General features: G+C 47.0%; 1 protein-coding gene across 1 annotated transcript; it reads right to left on the bottom strand.

Annotated features, from left to right (window-relative positions):
- Positions 1-5,186: 5,186 nt before the first annotated feature.
- Positions 5,187-15,031, bottom strand: apex2 (APEX nuclease (apurinic/apyrimidinic endonuclease) 2; the record flags this gene model as incomplete). The annotated part of the gene is made up of 2 exons (XM_059643505.1): positions 5,187-6,615; positions 14,962-15,031. Coding segments are annotated over 2 exons (1,057 nt in total), but the record flags the coding sequence as incomplete, so codon positions are not given.
- Between the last annotated feature and the right edge of the window lie 6,167 nt (positions 15,032-21,198).

Genomic DNA, 21,198 nt, shown 5'->3' with positions numbered 1-21,198 from the left:
CTAGCCCTAACCCTAACCCTAACCCTATCACAGGTAACCCTAACTCTAACCCTAACCGTAACCCCATCCCCAACCCTTACCCTATCGCATCCTCACCCTAACCCTATCGCACACTAACCCTAACCCCAACGCCAACCCTTACCCTAGCCCTGTCACACACTAACCCCAACCCTCCACATAACCCTAACCCAAACCCTAACCTTAACCTACCCTAACATAAACCCTAACCCTAACCCAAACCCTAACCTTACCCCAACCCTAATCCTATCACAGGACACTAACCTGAACCCTAACCCTAAACCATACCTTAACCCTAACCCAAATGCCAACCCTGACCCTAACGCTAGCCCTAACCCTAACCCTAACCCTAACTCTAACCCTAACCGTAACCCCATCCCCAACCCTTACCCTATCGCATCCTCACCCTAACCCTATCGCACACTAACCCTAACCCCAACGCCAACCCTTACCCTAGCCCTGTCACACACTAACCCCAACCCTCCACATAACCCTAACCCAAACCCTAACCTTAACCTACCCTAACATAAACCCTAACCCTAACCCAAACCCTAACCTTACCCCAACCCTAATCCTATCGCAGGACACTAACCTGAACCCTAACCCTAAACCATACCTTAACCCTAACCCAAATGCCAACCCTGACCCTAACGCTAGCCCTAACCCTAACCCTAACCCTATCACAGGTAACCCTAACTCTAACCCTAACCGTAACCCCATCCCCAACCCTTACCCTATCGCATCCTCACTCTAACCCTATCGCACACTAACCCTAACCCCAACGCCAACCCTTACCCTAGCCCTGTCACACACTAACCCCAACCCTCCACATAACCCTAACCCAAACCCTAACCTTAACCTACCCTAACATAAACCCTAACCCTAACCCAAACCCTAACCCAAACCCTAACCTTACCCCAACCCTAATCCTATCGCAGGACACTAACCTGAACCCTAACCCTAAACCATACCTTAACCCTAACCCAAATGCCAACCCTGACCCTAACGCTAGCCCTAACCCTGACCCTAACCCTAACACCAACCCCAACCCTAACCTTATCGCACGTGCCCCTAACCTTATCGCAGGTGCCCCTAACCCTAACCCTGTCGCCCTAATCCTAACCCTATCACCCTAATCCTAACCCTAACCGTAACACTATCACCTTAACCCTATCACCCAAACCTAACCATAACCTAGAATGTTACCTAGAATGGTGACGAAACGTCTGAAAACGAATCTTCCAGCTCAGCGAGCAAACTTACATCCAGTGTTTGAAGATAATGAAATGTGAGGCTGGATGAACACAGCAGGCCAAGCAGCATCTCAGGAGCACAAAAGCTGACGTTTCGGGCCTAGACCCTTCATCAGAGAGGGGGATGGGGGGAGGGAACTGGAATAAATAGGGAGAGAGGGGGAGGCGGACCGAAGATGGAGAGTAAAGAAGATAGGTGGAGAGAGAGTAGGTGGGGAGGTAGGGAGGGGATAGGTCAGTCCAGGGAAGACGGACAGGTCAAGGAGGTGGGATGAGGTTAGTAGGTAGCTGGGGGTGCGGCTTGGGGTGGCAGGAAGGGATGGGTGAGAGGAAGAACCGGTTAGGGAGGCAGAAACAGGTTGGCATCCAGTGTTTCTCTTGTTAGTGGCTTGTTGGTCAATGCGAATAGGACAGTAACGTCAACAAATACCATGGTCTCATCCTTGTCTATTCCTTGGGTTTTGAGGAACTCTTGGGCTGAATACATTGAGTTGGTTGAGCCGCTGTCTAGGTGCTTTCGTCTTTGTTGTAATTCTTTGGCTAATCTGTGAGTTGGTGTGCATGAGAGAGAGACTCTGGATCTGAACATTACTTCCGGTTTGTGTATGTTTGGATGGGTGTAGAATTGAGGGGCACTTGACACTTCAGGTTTCATTTTTAATTCGTCTGTTCTGCTTAAGTCTCTTTAGCATGTTGATGACTTGCGATAGGGTTAGGGTTAGGTGTTTCCCAATTACGGGTCAGATCTGTTTCCACTTGTCAGTATGTATTTGTGTCTGCTAGCAGTGTCTGTGCTTCAGTGATGTAGTCTCGTTTGTTAAAATTACTGTCATGCGCCCTTTGTCTACTGGTAGGATTATGATGTTTTTGTCTTTTTTAGTCTTTCTAGAGCTTTCCTTTCTGTCGTGTTGAGCATGTTAAATTCAGTCATTCTGCTCAATGTCAGGATCACTGTCTTACACCTTCTAGTGTTTCCTCATTAATACTGTTGGTCTTTAGTATGGGTTCTGGACAGAATTCCTGACCTCACTATCTCTTAACCCTAATCAGAAATTCAGATTGCAATCATAAATCTCTGACCTACTCTATCACTGGGTCACTTTGATGGTATTACTTACAGTTGCTTGACCAACTAACCCTGACTTAATCACCTACATTCACTAATAAACAATAGTTTCTTATACCTTCCAGATATGAAATACAAAATCCAAGGAACTAATATGCCAAGAATTGGAGCAAATGATATCCTAAGAAGGGGATCACATAAACATCAGCTACTGAAGCTCTTCAGTAATGAAACAGAAGACTGACTGTAAAGACTGACAACACAAGCATACAGTCAAAAGGATATCAAGCATACCTGTTCAATGGGCATGCATTCAACCCTTAATTAGAAGGTGGTATTGTGGATTGGCGAAAATGCTTTTTTATATGGGCAATAATGCTGAACATGAGCCCAAAAAGCAGCAGACGTGTTTCATCCTTAAGCTCTAAAATAGGATTGGAAAATCGCAAGGGAGGCTGGGATGTTTCTTCTGCCCATAGACTGAAACCTAAACCTAACCATAATTCTTGCAAATCTTCAACTGCAGCATGAACAGCCAGATTCCTTTCTTTCACAGAAAATAAAATCCAATACCCATTTCAAACTCTGACCACTCCCTGACAGACTGACTATGTCCTCCATGAGATGCCAATGACAATTTAACATCTGCCATCATCTTCAGCATAACATTCTTCTGTTTCTCTAAGCTACCCGGTATCCTGCTTTTCATTAAATACTGCATCATCTCGTTTCTTCTTCCGGAGTGCATCATCTCACACTTGTCAGGGTTAAATATCATCTGCCACTGGCCTATCCACCTTACCAACACATCTGTACCTTCCTGTAACCTACAACCATCTTCTTCGCTATTAACCACTCTACCAATCTTGGTGTTATCTGCAAGGTTGCTTAACATTCCCCCGACAATTTCATCTGTATGATTTATGTAGAAGACAAACAATAGGTTTCCCAGTACTGATCCTTGTGGTGCACCACTGGACACCAGCCTCCAGTCACTCAAAGAGCCTTCTACTACGGCCCTTTTGTGATTTTTCACTAAGCCAGTTCTGATCCATCTCACCAAGCTTCCCTCAATTCCTTGTGTTTTCGCCTTCTCAATCTGTCTCCCATGTAGGAACTTGTAAAAGGCTTTGCTGATATTCATATAAGCTACATCAACTGAACTTCCTTCATCTACAAAGAATCACATTTTCCAAAGATTTTCACAAATTTATTAGGTATAACCTCCCTCTGACAAGGCCATGCTGACTACCCCTAATTAACTCATGCCTTTACAAGTGGATATTAATTTGCTCCCCAGAATTTTCTCCAATAGTTTCCTTTCCATTGATGTGAGACTCACCGGCCCGTAATCTCTTGGTTCATCTCTATCACCCTGCTTAAAAAATGGAACAACATTAGCCATCCTTCATTCCACTGGCACTTGCACGTTAGCCACAGAGGCTTTTAAAAATTTGTCAGAGCCCCTGCAATTTCCTGCCTCACTTCCCATGACAGCATTTTTTTTTTCTGTCCATGTTTGTGCATGGAAGTTTTACGAGAAGGTTAGAGATTAATAGATGGTTATGCATCAACGATTTAACATTGCTTACCTGTAGCTGGAATCTATTTATTCGTAATAAATAGTAGTCTTTCTTAAGTACAGAAATCTGGTCTATGTTTGCTTGCGATAACATAGTGTGAAGCTGGATGAACGCAGCAGAACAAGCAGCATCAGAGGAGCAGGAAAGCTTGACGTTTCGGGTCGGGACCCTTCTTCAGAAAATTTTCAGAAGAAGGGTCCTAACCCGAACGTCAAGCTTTCCTGATCCTCTGATGCTGCTTGTTCTGCTGTGTTCATCCAGCTTCACACCATGTTATCTAAGATTCTCCAGCATCGACAGTTCCTACTATCTCTATGTTTTGTTTGCCTGGGTTCAAAAAAAAAGGAAACTATGAAACTTTTGTCTACATTGGCAAAATCTTTAACTTCTTTGAATTCTTTAACTCCAGGAAAGCAAGCAATTATTTCCGGAGCACGCCAGCAGTTAGATGTGACAAATAGAATGAGAGGGTTGCATTTCAAGCTGCCATCATTCCTCTCTGAGGTTTTCAGAACATGATAAAGCTTTAAGTACCTGTATTCCTGGCTACCTCATAACCCAGAAATGCTGAAGTCTGGACACTTTCTAAAGGTCTGCATACAATTCAAACTGAAGGCCTTCCACCAGCCAACAGCAATTTGATTACATCAACAAGAAACTCAGCAGACCATGAAGAATCCACACTCTACTTTGGTTTCAGACCATTAGTGCACAGGGAGTTTTTTTTATTCTTTTGTTATTTTTAAACATCCTTTTGATAACTGACTGTATTATGTGCTCATATCTGTATTTGGTATTACAGGGGTACAGTTCTAATTCTGGATATAGTTTCACTGTTAACCAGTTTCATCATCTTTAAGTTTCCTTCATAATAAATGGATTATTTTGGGGTTCGACAAAGAAGCCAGGTGAAAGTCTTTTTGCTTTCAAAAGTAGCAAAAAGAGGATCAGTTAGGCATTTTAGTGACTGCATCAACCTTTACACTAAAGGTGTGATGGTTTAAATATTGGAGCTTTATTACTAATGAAAATCTTCTGTCTGCTTCGTTATATTGCTTAAATAAAAACCAAAAGAACTGCAGATGCTGTAAATCAGGAACAAAAACAAAGTTGCTGGAAAAGCTCAGCAGTCTGGCAGCATCTGCGAAGGAGAAAACAGAGTTAACGTTTCGGGTCCAGTGACCCTTCCTCAGAATGGAGGAAGAGTCATCGGACCCAAAACATTAACTCTGTTTTCTCCTCCACAGATGCTGCCAGACTTGCTGAGCTTTTCCAGCAACTTTGTTTTTGTTCATTATACTGCTTCCTGCTGCTCAAATCTATATTTATTATTGAAATTTTTTTTTCTTTTTGTAAAATCCACAGGAAATATAGACAGACAACAAATGGAATTTCACTGAAGGTTTGAACACTGAAGCACTTTCTAGCCTCCATCCCCTCCACCTCTCTCCGACCTCTTCCGATGTTCCTCAGTACTCCTTCCATTTTGCTTCCCCTCCCTCCCAGCATCATTCCCATTTCTGTCATTTTCCCTCCCTTCTTCAGTGAGTCTACTTTGTGAGCCCCTCCTTCCCCCCACATCTCCCTCATCAGTGTCATTTCCCTTCCTCCCCCACTCTCTCCCAGTGCCTCCATTTCTTCCCCGCTGCTTCACTCTACCAGGCTGCCCTCCAAGTAGGCAGTGGTTTCGGCCCCCATGCCACTGCGTTCAGTTCCTTGTGTTCACCCAGCGGAAAAAGTTACATCTTGATTCAGGGTTTGAGACAGCGCCTTCAGGGCGTGGACAGATATAGAACTGCCTGCCCTGATTAGGCCCTGGTTTCCTGACAACACGCAGCAGACATGGCTCTCCATGTCCAGAACAGTTTGGGGGAGGAGGTTGTCCTTTCAGTAATGACTTCCAAAAAGCAGCTTGCGATGAACTTTGTGGATTCTCGATCTGCATGTCCTGTTTAATTTCCTTACTGTTGGCTTGCTGCTGCCCAGTGTCAGTGAGAGCTGTTTTATTAAACTGACCTAGATCATTACATGTTGCCAACTTGAAAGCTGGATTAGTGTCAGCTGGTTTGAAAAACTTCAGTAAACTTCCTGAGGGATGGGAATTGCCTCGAGCTTTCTTTCCTTTCTCGCTCATTAATCCTTTACCAGCTTGTCTCAGATCCAGTTTCACTTTCTTTGGTTGGAGATTCTGCTTAGTTTCTGCATAAGTCTGCAAATCCAATCTGCTTTGCCTTTCCTGAATATTTACTAGGAATTTGGAAAGTTTTTGTTGTTGGCCAGCAAATTCTGGCATGTATTTGGTGCAAAGTGGAGGACATTTAGTGGCTGGTACACAGAAGCCCTTTAAAAATACTTTGACTGGGCAATGATCTGATCCTTCAATCTCTGGCATCAAGATGCAGTTCTCCAATTCAGTTTCTGCCAGGGCTTTATCTGCGAAGATGTAATCAATCCTTGTCCCATAGTTTGTTTTGCGAGCTCCTGTATTTGTTCGCCAACAGGTGTAAGCTTCTCTCTCTGTTGGATGGAAGAGACGGAATGTATCCACAAAAAGCCCATTCCCACTCCTCGCTCTCACTTCCAGTCCTGGTTTGCTACCTGAATTTTGACTGATTTCATCTAATTGTGACTGATCAGAGGCACAGGACAGGAACCTGTCCATCCACACACGATCTGGATGCTCCGCAAATTGATTCTGCAGGTAACAAACACCATGTTAAAGAACAAAGGATCCTGGGCCAAGAAAGGGGGAAGAGCAGACCCCTAAGGACACGACTGCATTTATTTGAAATTTATTTTTATTAGCTCACAGATGAGAGTATTGCTGGCAATATCAGCAGTTTTGCTGATCCCTGGTTAGAAAAGAAGTTGTAGGGGATAGTGCTCTAATGTGTGTGTTGCCCTTGTTCAAGGGGATAGAGGTCACAAGTTCAAAAGATGCCTTAGTTAGTCACTGCAGTACATCTTGTAGATCGTATATACTGCTGTCACTCTGCATCAGTGGTGAAAGGAATGAATGTTGAAAGCAATGGATATGGCACCAATCAAGCTGACTTCTCAATCCGAGATAACAAGGTGTGGAGCTGGATGAACGCAGCAGGCCAAGTGGCATCTTAGGAGCAGGAAAGCTGACAGTTTGAGCCTACACCCTTCCCGAAACATCAGCTTTCCTCCTCCTAAGATGCTGCTTGGCCAACTGTGTTCATCCAGCTCCACACCTTGTTATCTCAGATTCTCCAGCATGTGTAGTTCCTATTATCTCTGACTTCTCTATCCACGTGGTATTAAGCCTTCTGAGTGTTGTTGGAGCTGCACTCATCCAGGCAAGTGTTTGAGTATTCCATCACACTCCTGACTTGTGCCTTGTACCATAGGCAACTTCTGAAGAATCAGAGGGTGAGCTACTCACTACTTATTCCCAGCAAGCAATGTTAAGTTCACGAAACATGTGAAAGGAAAAGGGAATAGGCAGACAGTACAGGAATCCCCTGTGGCCATTCCCATCAATCATGAGTGTCCCACTTTGGATACTGTTGGGGGGAACTGACCTACCAGGAGAAAGCCGTAGCAGCCAAGTCTCTGCCACTGAGCCTGACTTTGTGGCTCAGAAGAGAATGGGGGAGGATAGGAGATTCGACGGTTAGAGGAACAGACAGGTGACTCAGTGGTCATGAACAAGACTCCCAGATAGTATGTTGCCTCCTGGGTGCCAGGGTCAGGGATGTTTCGAATCAAGTCTACAGGATTCGATGGAGGGTGAGCAGCCAGAACTCATGGCACATATCAGTATCAATGACATAACTCGGACATGGGATGAGGACCTGAAAAGTGAATACGGGGATTTAGATTGGAAGCTAAAAGGCAGGAGGAGCAGAGTAGTAAATCTCAGGATTACTACCAGTGCCATGGGCTAGTCAGGCTAGGAATAGATAGCAAGTGCAGCTGAACACGTCACTACAGAGCTGGTGTAGGTGGGAGGGGATCGGAAATGTGGGTCATTGGGATACCTTCTGCGCAAGGTGCGACCTGTACAAGAACTGGAGGGGCACCAATATCCTGGGCAGAAGGTTTGCTAGAGCTCTTCAGGAGGGTTTAAACTAGTTTGGCAGAGGGATGCGAACTGGAGCTACAGATCAGAGAACAGGGTAGCTGGTACACAGGCAGATACGACATGCCGACTCTCTGTGAGAAAGGACAGACAGTCAACAGGGGAAAGCTACAGTCAATGTGACTGGTTAAAATGTGTCTATTTTAACGCTAGAAGTGTCAGGAATAAGGGTGATGAACTTGGAGCATGGACCAGTGTTTGGAACTACGATGTTGTGGTCATTACAGAGATGTGGATATCACAGGGGCAGGAATGGTTGTTGGATGTTATGGGGTTTCAAAAGGAATAGGGAGATAAAAGAGGTGGCTGAGTAGCACTGCTAATCAGGGATGGCATCACAGCTGCAGAAGGGAGGTTGTCGAGGGGTAGTAGGAACTGGAAAATCTGAGATAACAAGGTGTAGAGCTGGACGAACACAGCAGGCCAAGCAGCATCAGAGGAGCAGGAAAGCTGACAGGAAAATCTGAAGAAATGTCTAGACCCAAAACGTCAGCTTTCCTGCTCGGCTTGCTATGTTCATCCAGCTCGACAGCTTGTTAGCCAAGGTTGTTGAGGGTTTGTCTACTGTCAGTATGGGTGGAAGTCAGAAACAAGAAAGGAGCAGTCACTTTATTGGGAGTGTTTTATAGAACCCTAATAGCAACAGACACACTGAGGAAAAGATTGTGAGGCAGATTTTGGAAAGGTACAGAAATAATAGCGTTGTTGTCATGGGTGACTTCAAAATTCCTAATATCGACTGGAACCTCCTAAGTGCAAATAGTTTGGATGGAGCAGATTTTGTCAGATGAGTCCAGGAAGGATTTCAATATATAAATAAGCCAACTAGAGGGGAGGTCATATTGGATTCAGTGCTTGGCAACGAACCTGGCCAGGTGTCAGATCTCTCGGTGGGACAGCATTTCGGTGACAATGATCACAACTCACTGACTTTTAGTATAGTCATGGAGGGGGATAGGATCAGACAGTATGGGAAAGGATATAATTGGGGGAGGGGGAATTACAATGCTATTAGGCAAGAACTGCCGAGCATAAATTGGGAACAGATGTTCTCAGGGAAATGCATGACAGAAATGTGGAGGTTGTTCACGGACCACTTGCTACGAGTGCTGGATAGGTTTGTCCCACTGAGATAAGGAAGGGATGGTAGGTGAAGGAGCCTTGGATGACAAGACAAGTGGAACACCTAGTCAAAAGGAAGAAGGAAGCACGGATCGGACAGGGCTCTAGAGGGTTACAAGGTAGCAAGGAAGGAATTGAAGAACGGACTGAGGAGAGCTAGAAGGGAGCATGAAAACGTCTTGGCGGGTAGGATCAAAGAAAACCCCAAGGTGTCCTATACTTATGTGAGGAACAAGAGGATGGCCAGAGCGAGGGTAGGGCCGATCAGGGATAGTGCAGGGAACTTGTGCCTGGAGTCAGATGAGGAGGGGAGGGTCCTCAATAAATGCTTTGCTTCAGTATTCACCAGTGAGACGGACCTTGTAATTTGTGAGGACAGCATGAAACAGGGTGATATGCTCAAACAGGTTGATGTTAGGAAGAAGATGTGCTAGAAAAGTTCAAAAACATGAGAATAGATAAGTCCCCTGGGCCAGACAGGATATACCCAAGGTTTCTACGGGAGGCGAGGGAAGAGATTGCTGCCCCTTTGACGATGAACCTTGCGTCCTCAGTATCCACTGGAGCAGTGCCAGAAGATTGGAGGGTGGCAAATGTTATTTCCTTGTTCAAGTAAGGGAATAGGGGTAATCCTGGGAATTACAGACCAGTCAGTCTTATTTCTGTGGTGGACAAATTATTCGAGAGGATTCTGAGAGATTGTATTTATGATTATTTGGAAAAGCACAGTTTGATTAGAAATAGTCAGCATGGCTTTGAGAAGGGCAGGTCATGCCTCACAAGCCTTAATGAATTCTTTTGAAGATGTGACAAAACACATTGTTGAAGGTAGAGCAGTAGACGTGGCGTATATGGATTTTAGCAAGGCATTTGGTATGGTTTCCCATGGCAGGCTCATTCATAAAGTAAGGAGGCATAGGATTCATGGAAATTTGGCTGTCCAATAGAAGACAGAAAGTAGTAGCAGATGTAAAGTATTCAGCTTGGAGCTCGGTGACCAGTGGTGTTCCACAAGAATCTGTTCTTGGACCTCTGCGTTTTGTGATCTTTATAAATGACTCAGATGAGGAAGTGGAATGGTGGGTTAGTAAGTTTGTCGATGACACGAAGGCTGGATGAGCAGTGGGTAGTGTGGAGGGCTGTTGTAGGTTGCAACAGAACATCAAAAGGATACAGAGCTGGGCAAAGAAGTGGCAGATGGAATTCAACCGGAAAAGTGTGATGTGATTCATTTTGGAACATTGAATTTTAATGCAGAATACAGGGTTAATGGCAGAATTCTTAGCAGTGTGGAGGAACAGAGAGATCTTGGAGTTCACATCCACAGATCCCTCAAAGTTGCCACCTAAGTTGTTAAGATGGCGTTTGGCGTGTTGACTTTCATTGGCACAGGGACTGAGTTTAAAAGCCACAAGGTTATGCTGCAGCTCTATAAAACCTTGGTTAGACCACATTTGGAATATTGTGTGCAGTTCTGGTTGTCTCATTACAGGAAAGACGTGGAAGCTTAAGAGAGGATGTTGAGGAGATTTACCAGGATGCTGCCTGGACTGGAGGCCAGGACTTAGGAGCAAAGGCTGAGGAGCTAAGGCTTTTCTCATTCGAGTGAAAAAGGATGAGAGGTGACTTGATAGAGGTGTAAAAGATGATGAAGCATAGGTAGAGTGGATAGTCAGAGGCTTTTTCCTAGGGCGGAAGTGACAATTAAAAGAGGGCATAATTTTAAGGTGATGGGAGGAAGGTATAGGGGAGATGTCAGAGGTAGGTTCTTCACACAGAGTGGTGGGTGTGTGGAATGCACTGCCAGCAGTGGAAGTCGAGTCAGATATATTAGGGACATTTAAATGACTCTTGGATAGGCTTATGGATGATAGTAAAATGAAGGGTATGCAGGTTGGTTTGATCTTACACTTGGATAATAGGTCAGTACAACATTGTGGGCCGAAGGGCCTGCACTATGCTATACTGTTCTATGTTCTAAAACAACCTTACATGAGTGAGGACATGAGGTCAGGGCAGAGAGGCAGTTGGGAAGGTAAGTGAGTGCTATTTAAGTACTTAACTCGAAGCCTGCGGTCCTTTTTGCAGCGGAGAGCGGCGCGAGCCGGGCAGACATGAGGTCAGGGCAGAGACACAGTTGGGAAGGTAAGTGAGTGCTAGTTAAGTACTTACCTCGAAGCCAGTGGTCCTTTTTGCAGTGGAGTGCTATTTAAGTAAGTGTGTTCTCAGCCCCAGGTCCTACACGGTAGGGCCTCCCTCCCACCCTCCTCCTCTAACCTAATTAAGAGTCCACAGACTCTCAGCAAACAAGGGTTGAGGGAAGTGCCTGGTGAGTAAAGTGCGAGTTTTCGGCGAAAAGGCTCAGTGAGGAGATTATGCCACTGTTGAAGATGTGAAGACATGACTGCCAAGCTGATTCAGTGTGCTGCGTGCATGATGTGGGAGGTCAGGGACATTGATGATGTTTCTGGCTCCTATAGCTGTGGTAAGTGTGTGCACATTCAACTTCTGAAGGAGGCTGTTGCAGCCCTGAAGAAAGAACTAGATGACCTCAGGCTTATCTGAGAGAATGAGAATTTTCTGGACAGGACCTTCAGCGAGGTCATTACACCGAGGATACCTGAAGGGAGAAGGGGGATGTCGATGACAAAGGAAGACATGAATGAAGTACAAGAGACCCCAGGGGAAGCACCTATTGTCAACAGGCTGACTGTCTTGGAAACTGTCGAGATCGTACAGTATGGCCAAGTGAAATAGGAATTGATAGGAAGGGTGAAGGGAGAAACAAATTAAAAATATTATATATGAATGTACGAAGCATAAGAAATAAGGTGAATGAGCTTGAGGCTCAGTTGGAAGTTGGCAAGTATGATGTGGTGGGGATAACTAAGACGTGGCTTCAAGTGGACAGGGCCTGGGAAATTAATATTCAAGGCTATATGTGCTATCGAAAGGACAGACTGGTAGGCAGAGGGGGTGGGGTGGCCCTGTTGGTGAGGAATGATATTCAGTCCCTTGTAAGAGGGGGGGACATACATTCAGGAGATGTAGAGTCAGTATGGATAGAGCTGAGAAATTCTAAGGGTAGAAAGACCCTAATGGGAGTTATTTACAGGCCCCCAAACAGTAGTCTGGACGTAGGGTGTAAGTTGAATCAGGAGTTGAAATTGGCCTGTCACAAAGGTATCACTCCAGTTGCTATGGGAGATTTCAACATGCAGGTAGACTGGGAGAATCAGGATGGTACTGGAGCCCAAGAAAGGGAGTTTGTGGAGTGCCTCCGAGATGGATTCTTAGAACAGCTTGTACTGGAGCCTACCAGGGAGAAGGCAATTCTGGATCTGGTGTTGTGCAATGAACCAGATTTGATCAGGGACCTCAAAGTAAAGAAGCCATTAGGAGGTAGTGACCATAATATGATAAGTTTTAATCTGCAGTTTGAGACGGAGAAGGGAGAATCGGAAGTGTCAGTATTGCAGTTGAATCAAGGGAACTATGGAGCTATGAGGGAGGAGCTGGCCAAAGTTCAATGGCTCACTACCCTAGCAGGGATGGCAGTGGAACAACATTGGCAGGTATTTCTGGATATAATGCAGAAGGTGCGGGATCAGTTCATTCCAAAGAGGAAGAAAGATCCTAAGGGGAGGCGGGGGCGGCCGTGGCTGACAAGGGAAAGTAAGGACTGTATAAAGATAAGAGAGAAGAAGTATAGCATAGCAAAGATGGGTGGGAAGCCGGAGGACTGGGAAGCTTTTAAAGAGCAACAGTGGATAACTAAAAAGGCAATACACAGAGAAAAAATGAGCTATGAAGGCAAACTGGCCAAAAGTATAAAGGAAGATAGTAAAAGCTTTTTTAGATACGTGAAAAGAAAAAAAATGGTTAAGACTAAAATTGGGACCTTGAAGACAGAAATGGGTGAATTTATTATGGGGAACAAGGAAATGGCAGAAGAGTTGAATAGGTACTTTGGATCTATCTTCACTAGGGAAGACACAAGCAATCTCCCAGATGCAATAGTGGCTGAAGGACCTAGGGGAATGGATGAACTGAAGGGTATTTATATTAGGCAGGAAATGGTGTTGGATAGATTGTTAGGACTGAAGGCCGATAAGTCCCCGGGACCTGATGGTCTGCATCCCAGGGTACTTAAGTAGGTGGCTCTAGAAATTGTGGACACGTTGGTAATTATTTTCCAAGGTTCTATGGATTCAGGATCAGTTCCTGCGGATTGGAGGGTGGCAAATGTTGTCCCACTTTTCAAGAAAGGAGGGAGAGAGAAAACAGAAAATTATAGACGGGTTAGCCTGACGTCAGTGGTGGGAAAGATGCTGGAGTCAATTATAAAAGATGAAATTACGACTCATTTGGATAGCAATAACAGAATAGGTCAGAGTCAGCATGGATTTATGAAGGGGAAATCGTGCTTGACTAATCTTCTGGAATTTTTTCAGGATGTATCAATGAAGATGGATAAGGGAGAACCAGTGGATGTAGTGTACCTGGACTTTCAGAAAGCCTTTGATAAAGTCCCACATAGGAGGTTGGTGAACAAAATTAGGGCACATGGTACTGGGGGCAAAATACTGAGTTGGACTGAAAATTGACTGGCTGACAGGAAGCAAACAGTAGTGATAAACGGGTCTCTTTCGGAATGGCAGGCAGTGACCAATGGGGTACCACAAGGTTCAGTACTGGGACCGCAGCAGTTTACGATATATATTAATGATATAGACGAAGGCATTAAAAGTAATATTAGCAAATTTGCTGGTGACACAAAGCTGGGTGGCAGTGTGAAATGTGAGGAGGATGTTATGAGAATACAGGGTGACTTGGACAGGCTAGGTGAGTGGACGAATGCATGGCAGATGCAGTTTAATGTGGATAAATGTGTGGTTATCCACTTTGGTGGCAAGAACAGGAAGGTAGATTACTATCTCAATGGAGTCAAGTTAGGTAAAGGGGAAGCACAACGAGATCTATGTGTTCTTGTACATCAGTTAATGAAAGCAAGCATGCAGGTACCTCAGGCAGTGAAGAAAGCTAATAGCATGCTGGCCTTAAGGCAAGAGGAATTGAGCATGGGAGCAAAGAGGTCCTTCTGCAGCTGTACAGAGCCCTGGTGAGGCCACACCTGGAGTATTGTGTGCAGTTTTGGTCTCCCAATTTGAGGAAGGACATTCTTGCTATTGAGGGAGTGCAGCGTAGGTTTACGAGGTCAATTCCTGGAATGGCGGGACTATCATATGTTGAAAGATTGGAGCGACTGGGCTTGTATACACTTGAGTTTAGGAGGATGAGCGGGGATCTGATTGAGGCATATAAGATTATTAAGGGATTGGACACTCTGGAGGCAGGAAGCATGTTTCTGTTGACGGGTGAGTCCAGAACCAGAGGACACAGTTTAAAAATAAGGGGTAGGCCATTTAGAACAGAGTTGAGGAAAAACTTGTTCACCCAGAGAGTGGTGGATATATGGGATGCTCTGCCCCAGAAGGCAGTGGAGGCCAACTCTCTGGATACTTTCAAGAAAGAGATAGATAGAGCTCTTAAAGATAATGGAATCAAGGGTTATGGGGATAAGGCAGGAACAGGATACTGATTGTGGATGATTAGCCATGATCATAATGAATGGTGGTGCTGGCTCGAAGGGCCGAATGGCCTACTCCAGCATCTATTGTCTATTGTCTATCTATTATCTGCAACAAAGATTACTCCGAATGAATTACAGTTTTCACACAAGATGAACGGAGACCCCAGGCAACAGGAGGTGCTCAGTGTTAAAAGTGGGATCTTGATGCATTGACTTACCGGATCACCTGGTTGACAGTGGTCAATGGGCCTGTGTGCAGTATTCAGATCTCCCAGGACAATCACATTCCTGTTTCAGGGAAAACCAAGTGCTCAGGGCAAAATGCAGCAAAACTCAAGGCCAGCACCAACAGCAAAGCCAAGCATTGACCCATGGGGCTAACTGATTGGAGTTCAGTAGGCCATTCAGCCTAGGATCCAACCTGCTACATAGGAACAGGAGAAGACCATTCAGCTCCCTCTCACTTCTGAGACTCAGACACTGCAGGGAACTATTCAACCTTTCGGATCTGTCTGTCAATCAGCAGGACTGTAGCCGATCTGGGTTTAAACTCCATATACCTGCCTTTACCTCTGATCATGTTGCCTAAAGAAGTTCCATCAGTAACAGACATGAAACTAACAAGTGCAAGCAAATCAGCATCAACTGCAAACATCTCCCACTCTTCGGGAAAATAAGTGTTTCCTAATTTCACTTCTGAAAGCTCCAAATCTGTTTTGTTCGACATTCAATGCATCTGCACTCACCCAGCTGAGGTTTTGGTCTACCCTATTAGCTTTCCTTCATCACTTGAAAACTTTAACCAAATCAACCAGATAGTTTCTAAATTTTAGGATATCTGAGCACAAAGAAACTACAGCATAGGACAAGACCCTTTGGCTTATCAACTGTGCACTGACAGATGATGACTTTCTTAACTAAAAATCATTTCCTTCTCTGGTGGTCCATATCCCTCTATGCCCTGCCAATTCATGCTTGCATCTGCCTCCATCACACTTTTGGCAGCACATTCCAGGCACTGAGCACCCTCTGCATAAAATAAAAAATTGCCCTTCACATCTTCTTTAAACGACCACCTTTTACCTTAAACCTATGTCCCCTAATAATTGAGTTTTCTGCCCTGGGAGGAAGACTCTGACTATCCATGTTTCTCATAAGTTTGTAAACTTCGATTAGGTCACCCCTCATCCTTCAATATTCAAGTGAAATTAAATGAGTTCATCTATTCTCTCCTCATAGCTAAAACTCTAAAACCACGCAACATTATGTTAAACCTTTCCTGTACCCTCTCCAAAGCCGCCACTCATTGCCACCTCATAGTACGAGGAACTCGGGTTCAACTCCACCCTCGGGCGACTATCTGTGTGGAGTTTGCACGTTCTCCCCATGTCTGCATGGGTTTCCTCTGGATGCTCTGGTTTCCTCCCACAGTCCAAAGATGTGCAGATTAGCTGGATTGGCCAAGCTAAATTTCCCATAGTGTTCGGGGATATGCAGGCTAGGTAGAATAGAAAGAGAAGTGTGGGGTGAGTTGGGTGTGGGTGGGATGTTCTTTGGCAGGTCAGTGTTATCTCAATGGGCTTAATGGACTGTTTTCACATTGAAGGGGTTACTATGTCTCTACGTCCTTCTGGAAGTGTGGCGACAAGAGCAGTACACAATATTCTAAATGTGGCCTAACTAAAGTTTTGTCCAGATGCAACATGATTTGCCAATTTTTATACTATGTGCCCCAACTGATGAAGACAAGCATGCTATATGCCTTCATGACCACCTTATCCACCTTGGGCTGCCACTTTCAGGGAACTGTGGACCTTTAAGCCAAGATCCTGCTCCACGTCGATGCTATCAACTCTATCCATGCCTCTCATTACCTTGCACACCTCGATCAGGTCACCTCTCTTCTTCATTCTCTCCAGAGAGAAAAGTCTGAGCTCGGTCAACCTCTCCTCGTAAGACAAGCCCTCCAGTCCAGGCAGCATCCTGGTAAACCTCCTTTGCAACCTCTCCAAAGCCTCCACATCTTTCCTATAATAGGGCGACCAGAACTGGACACAAGATTCCACGTGTGGTCTCACCAGGGTTTGTACAGGTGCAGCAAAACCTCACGGCTCTTAAACTCGATCTCCCTGTTAATGAAAGCCAAAACACCATATGCTTTCTCAACAACCTTATCCACCTGGGTGGCAACTTTGAGGGAGCTATGCACTTGAACACCAAGATCCCGCTGTTCCTCCACACTGCCGAGAATCCTGCCTTTAATCCTATAATCAGCATTTAAGTTTGACCTTCCAAAATGCATCACTTCACATTTATCCAGGTTGAACTCCATCTGCCATTTCTCAGCCCAGCTCTGCATATGGTCAATGTCTCGCCAAAGCCTGCAAAAGCCCTTGATACTATCAACGGCACATCCAACCTTTGTGTCATCAGCAAACATAATAACCTACCCCTCAACCTCCTCATCCAAGTCATTTATAAAAACTACAAAGAGCAGAGGCCCAAGAACAGAGCCCTACAGGACACCACTCAGCACTGACCTCCAGGCAGAATACTTACCATCTACAACCACTCTCTGCCTCCTGTCAGCCAACCAATTCTGAATCCAGACAGCCAAATCACCCTGTATCCTATACCTCCTGACTTTATGAATGAGCCTGCCGTGGGGAACCTTATCAAATGCTTTGCTGAAGTCCATGTACACCACATCCACTGCTCGACCCTCGTCAACCTGTCTCGTGACCTCCTCAAACAATTCAATAAGATTTGTGAGGCATGACCTGCCCCTCTCAAAGCCATGCTGACTCCCTTTAATCACGCTATGCTTTTCCAAACAGTCATAAATCCTATCCCTCAGAATTCTTTCCAAAACCTTGCTGACCACAGAACTAAGACTGACAGGTCTGTAATTTCCAGGGATTTCCTATTCCCTTTCTTGAAAAGAGGAACATTTGCCGCCCTCCAATCTTCCGGTATGACTCCTGTGGAGAGTGAGGAAGCAAAGATCTTCGCCAGCGGCTTAGCAACCTCCTTTCTCGCTTCCCGGAGCAACCTAGAGTAAATCTGGTCTGGCCCTGGGGACTTATCAATCTTAATGTTTGCCAAAATTTCCAGCACGTCAACTCCCAAAATCTTGCTCTGTTGAAGATAATAAAATGTGAGGCTGGATGAACACAGCAGGCCAAGCAGCATCTCAGGAGCACAAAAGCTGACGTTTCAGGCCTAGACCCTTCATCAGAGAGGGGGCTGGGGTGAGGGTTCTGGAATAAATAGGGAGAGAGGGGGAGGCAGACCGAAGATGGAGAGAAAAGAAGATAGGTGGAGAGGAGAGTATAGGTGGGGGGGGTGGGGAGAGGATAGGTCAGTCCAGGGAAGACGGACAGGTCAAGGAGGTGGGATGAGGTTAGTAGGTAGGAGATGGGGGTGCGGCTTGGGGTGGGAGGAAGGAATGGGTGAGAGGAAGAACAGGTTAGGGAGGCAGAGACAGGTTGGACTGGTTTTGGGATGCAGTGGGTGGAGGGGAAGAGCTGGGCTGGTTGTGTAGTGCAGTGGGGGGAGGGGACGAACTGGGCTGGTTTAGGGATGCAGTGGGGGAAGGGGAGATTTTGAAGCTTGTGAAGTCCACATTGATACCATTAGGCTGCAGGGTTCCCAAGCGGAATATGAGTTGCTGTTCCTGCAACCTTCGGGAACTTCGGGTGGCATCATTGTGGCACTGCAGGAGGCCCATAATGGACATGTCATCTAAAGAATGGGAGGGGGAGTGGAAATGGTTTGCGACTGGGAGGTGCAGTTGTTTGTTGCGAACCGAGCGGAGGTGTTCTGCAAAGTGGTCCCCAAGCCTCCGCTTGGTTTCCCCAATGTCGAGGAAGCCACACCGGGTACAATGGATACAATATACCACATTGGCAGATGTGCAGGTGAACCTCTGCTTAATGTGGAATGTCATTTTGGGGCCTGGGATAGGGGTGAGGGAGGTGGTGTGGGGGCAAGTGTAGCACTTCCTGTGGTTGCAGGGGAAGGTGCCGGGTGTGGTGGGGTTGGAGGGCAGTGTGGAGCGAACAAGGGAGTCACGGAGAGAGTGGTCTCTCCGGAAAGCAGACAGGGGTGGGGATGGAAAAATGTCTTGGGTGGTGGGGTCGGATTGTAGATGGCGCAAGTGTCGGAGGATGATGCGTTGTATCCGGAGGTTGGTGGGGTGGTGTGTGAGAACGAGGAGGATCCTCTTTGGGCGGTTGTGGCGGGGGCGGGGTGTGAGGGATGTGTTGCGGGAAATGCGGGAGACGTGGTCAAGGACGTTCTCGACCACTGTGGGGGGAAAGTTGCGGTTCTTGAAGAACTTGGACATCTGGGATGTGCGGGAGTGGAATGTCTTATCGTGGGAGCAGATGCAGCAGAGGCGGAGGAATTGGGAATAGGGGATGGAATTTTTGCAGGAGGGTGGGTGGGTGGGAGGAGATGTATTCTAGGTAGCTGTGGGAGTCGGTGGGGGACATGGATATCAGTTACAAGCTGGATGCCTGAGATGGAGACTGAGAGATCCAGGAAGGTGAGGGATGTGTTGGAGATGGCCCAGGTGAACTGAAGGTTGAGGTGGAAGGTGTTGGTGAAGTGGATGAACTGTTCGAGCTCCTCTGGGGAGCAAGAGGCGGTGCCGATACAGTCATCAATGTACCGGAGGAAGAGGTGGGCTTTGAGGCCTATGTAGGTGCCGAAGAGGGACTGTTCCACGTAACCTACAAAGAGGCAGGCGTAGCTGGGGCCCATGCGGGTGCCCATGTCCACCCCCTTAGTCTGTAGGAAGTGGGAGGAGTCAAAAGAGAAGTTGTTAAGGGTGAGGAGGAGTTCCGCTAGGCGGATGAGGGTGTCGGTGGGGGGGGAACTGGTCGGGCCTGCGGGACAGGAAGAAGCGGAGGGCCTTGAGGCCATCTGCATGCAGAATGCAGGTGTATAGGGACTGGACGTCCATGGTGAAAATGAGGTGTTGGGGGCCAGGGAATTGGAAGTCCTGGAGGAGGTGGAGGGCGTGGGTGGTGTCACGGACGTAGGTAGCGAGTTCCTGGACCAAAGGGGAGAAAATGGAGTCCGGTGAGTTCGGTGGGGCAGGAGCAGGCTGAGACGATGGGTCGACCATGGCAGGCAGGTTTGTGGATTTTGGGAAGGAGATAGAAACGGGCCGTGCGGGGTTGGGGAACAATGAGGTTGGAGGCTGTGGGTGGGAGGTCCCCTGAGGTGATGAGGTCATGAAAGGTGTTGGAGATGATGGTTTGGTGTGGGGTGTGGGGTCATGATCGAGGGGGCGGTAGGAGGTGGTGTCGGAGAGTTGGCATCTGGCCTCGGCGATGTAGAGGTCAGTGCGCCATACTACCACTGCGCCTCCCTTGTCTGCGGGTTTGATGGTGAGGTTGGGGTTGGAGTAGAGGGAGCGGAGGGCTGCCCATTCTGCAGGGGGGAGGTTGGAGTGGGTGAGAGGGGTGGAGAGGTTGAGGCGGTTAATGTCTTGACGGCTGTTGGAGATGAAGAGGTCGACGGAAGGTAGGAGGCCTGGGGGGGGTGTCCAGGAGGAGGACTTGTGTTGGAAGCAGGTGAAGGGGTCAGTGGAGGGAGGGTTAGGCTCCCGGTTGAGAAGTAGGCGTGGAGGCGAAGGCGGCGGAAAAACTGCCGCATCTTCACCATCCCCCCAGACCTCCCACTGACTGAGGGCGAACGGTCAGTCCTTACTAAGGGGCTCACCTTTGTCCCCCTACAACCACACATCAACCAATACCAGTCACGATTGGACATAGAGCAGTTTTTCCGCCGCCTTCGCCTCCACGCCTACTTCTTCAACCGGGAGCCTAACCCTCCTTCCACTGACCCCTTCACCCGCTTCCAACACAAGTCCTCCTCCTGGACACCACCCCCAGGCCTCCTACCTTCCGTCGACCTCTTCATCTCCAACTGCCGTCGAGACATTAACCGCCTCAACCTCTCCACCCCTCTCACCCACTCCAACCTCTCCCCTGCAGAATGTGCAGCCCTCCGCTCCAATCCCAACCTCACCATCAAACCCGCAGACAAGGGTGGCGCAGTGGTAGTATGGCGCACTGACCTCTACATCGCCGAGGCCAGACGCCAACTCTCCGACACCACCTCCTACCGCCCCCTCGATCATGACCCCACACCCGAGCACCAAACCATCATCTCCAACACCATTCATGACCTCATCACCTCAGGGGACCTCCCACCCACAGCCTCCAACCTCACTGTTCCCCAACCCCGCACGGCCTGTTTCTATCTCCTTCCCAAAATCCACAAACCTGTCTGCCATGGTCGACCCATTGTCTCAGCCTGCTCCTGCCCCACCGAACTCATCTCCACCTATCTGGACTCCATTTTCTCCCCTTTGGTTCAGGAACTCCCTACCTACGTCCGTGACACCACCCACGCCCTCCACCTCCTCCAGGACTTCCAAT

The sequence above is a fragment of the Stegostoma tigrinum genome, assembly GCF_030684315.1.
Source record: "Stegostoma tigrinum isolate sSteTig4 chromosome 35 unlocalized genomic scaffold, sSteTig4.hap1 SUPER_35_unloc_1, whole genome shotgun sequence".
In the NCBI taxonomy this organism is placed as follows: Eukaryota; Metazoa; Chordata; class Chondrichthyes; order Orectolobiformes; family Stegostomatidae; genus Stegostoma; species Stegostoma tigrinum.
This window is presented reverse-complemented; position numbering and strand designations above follow the sequence as displayed.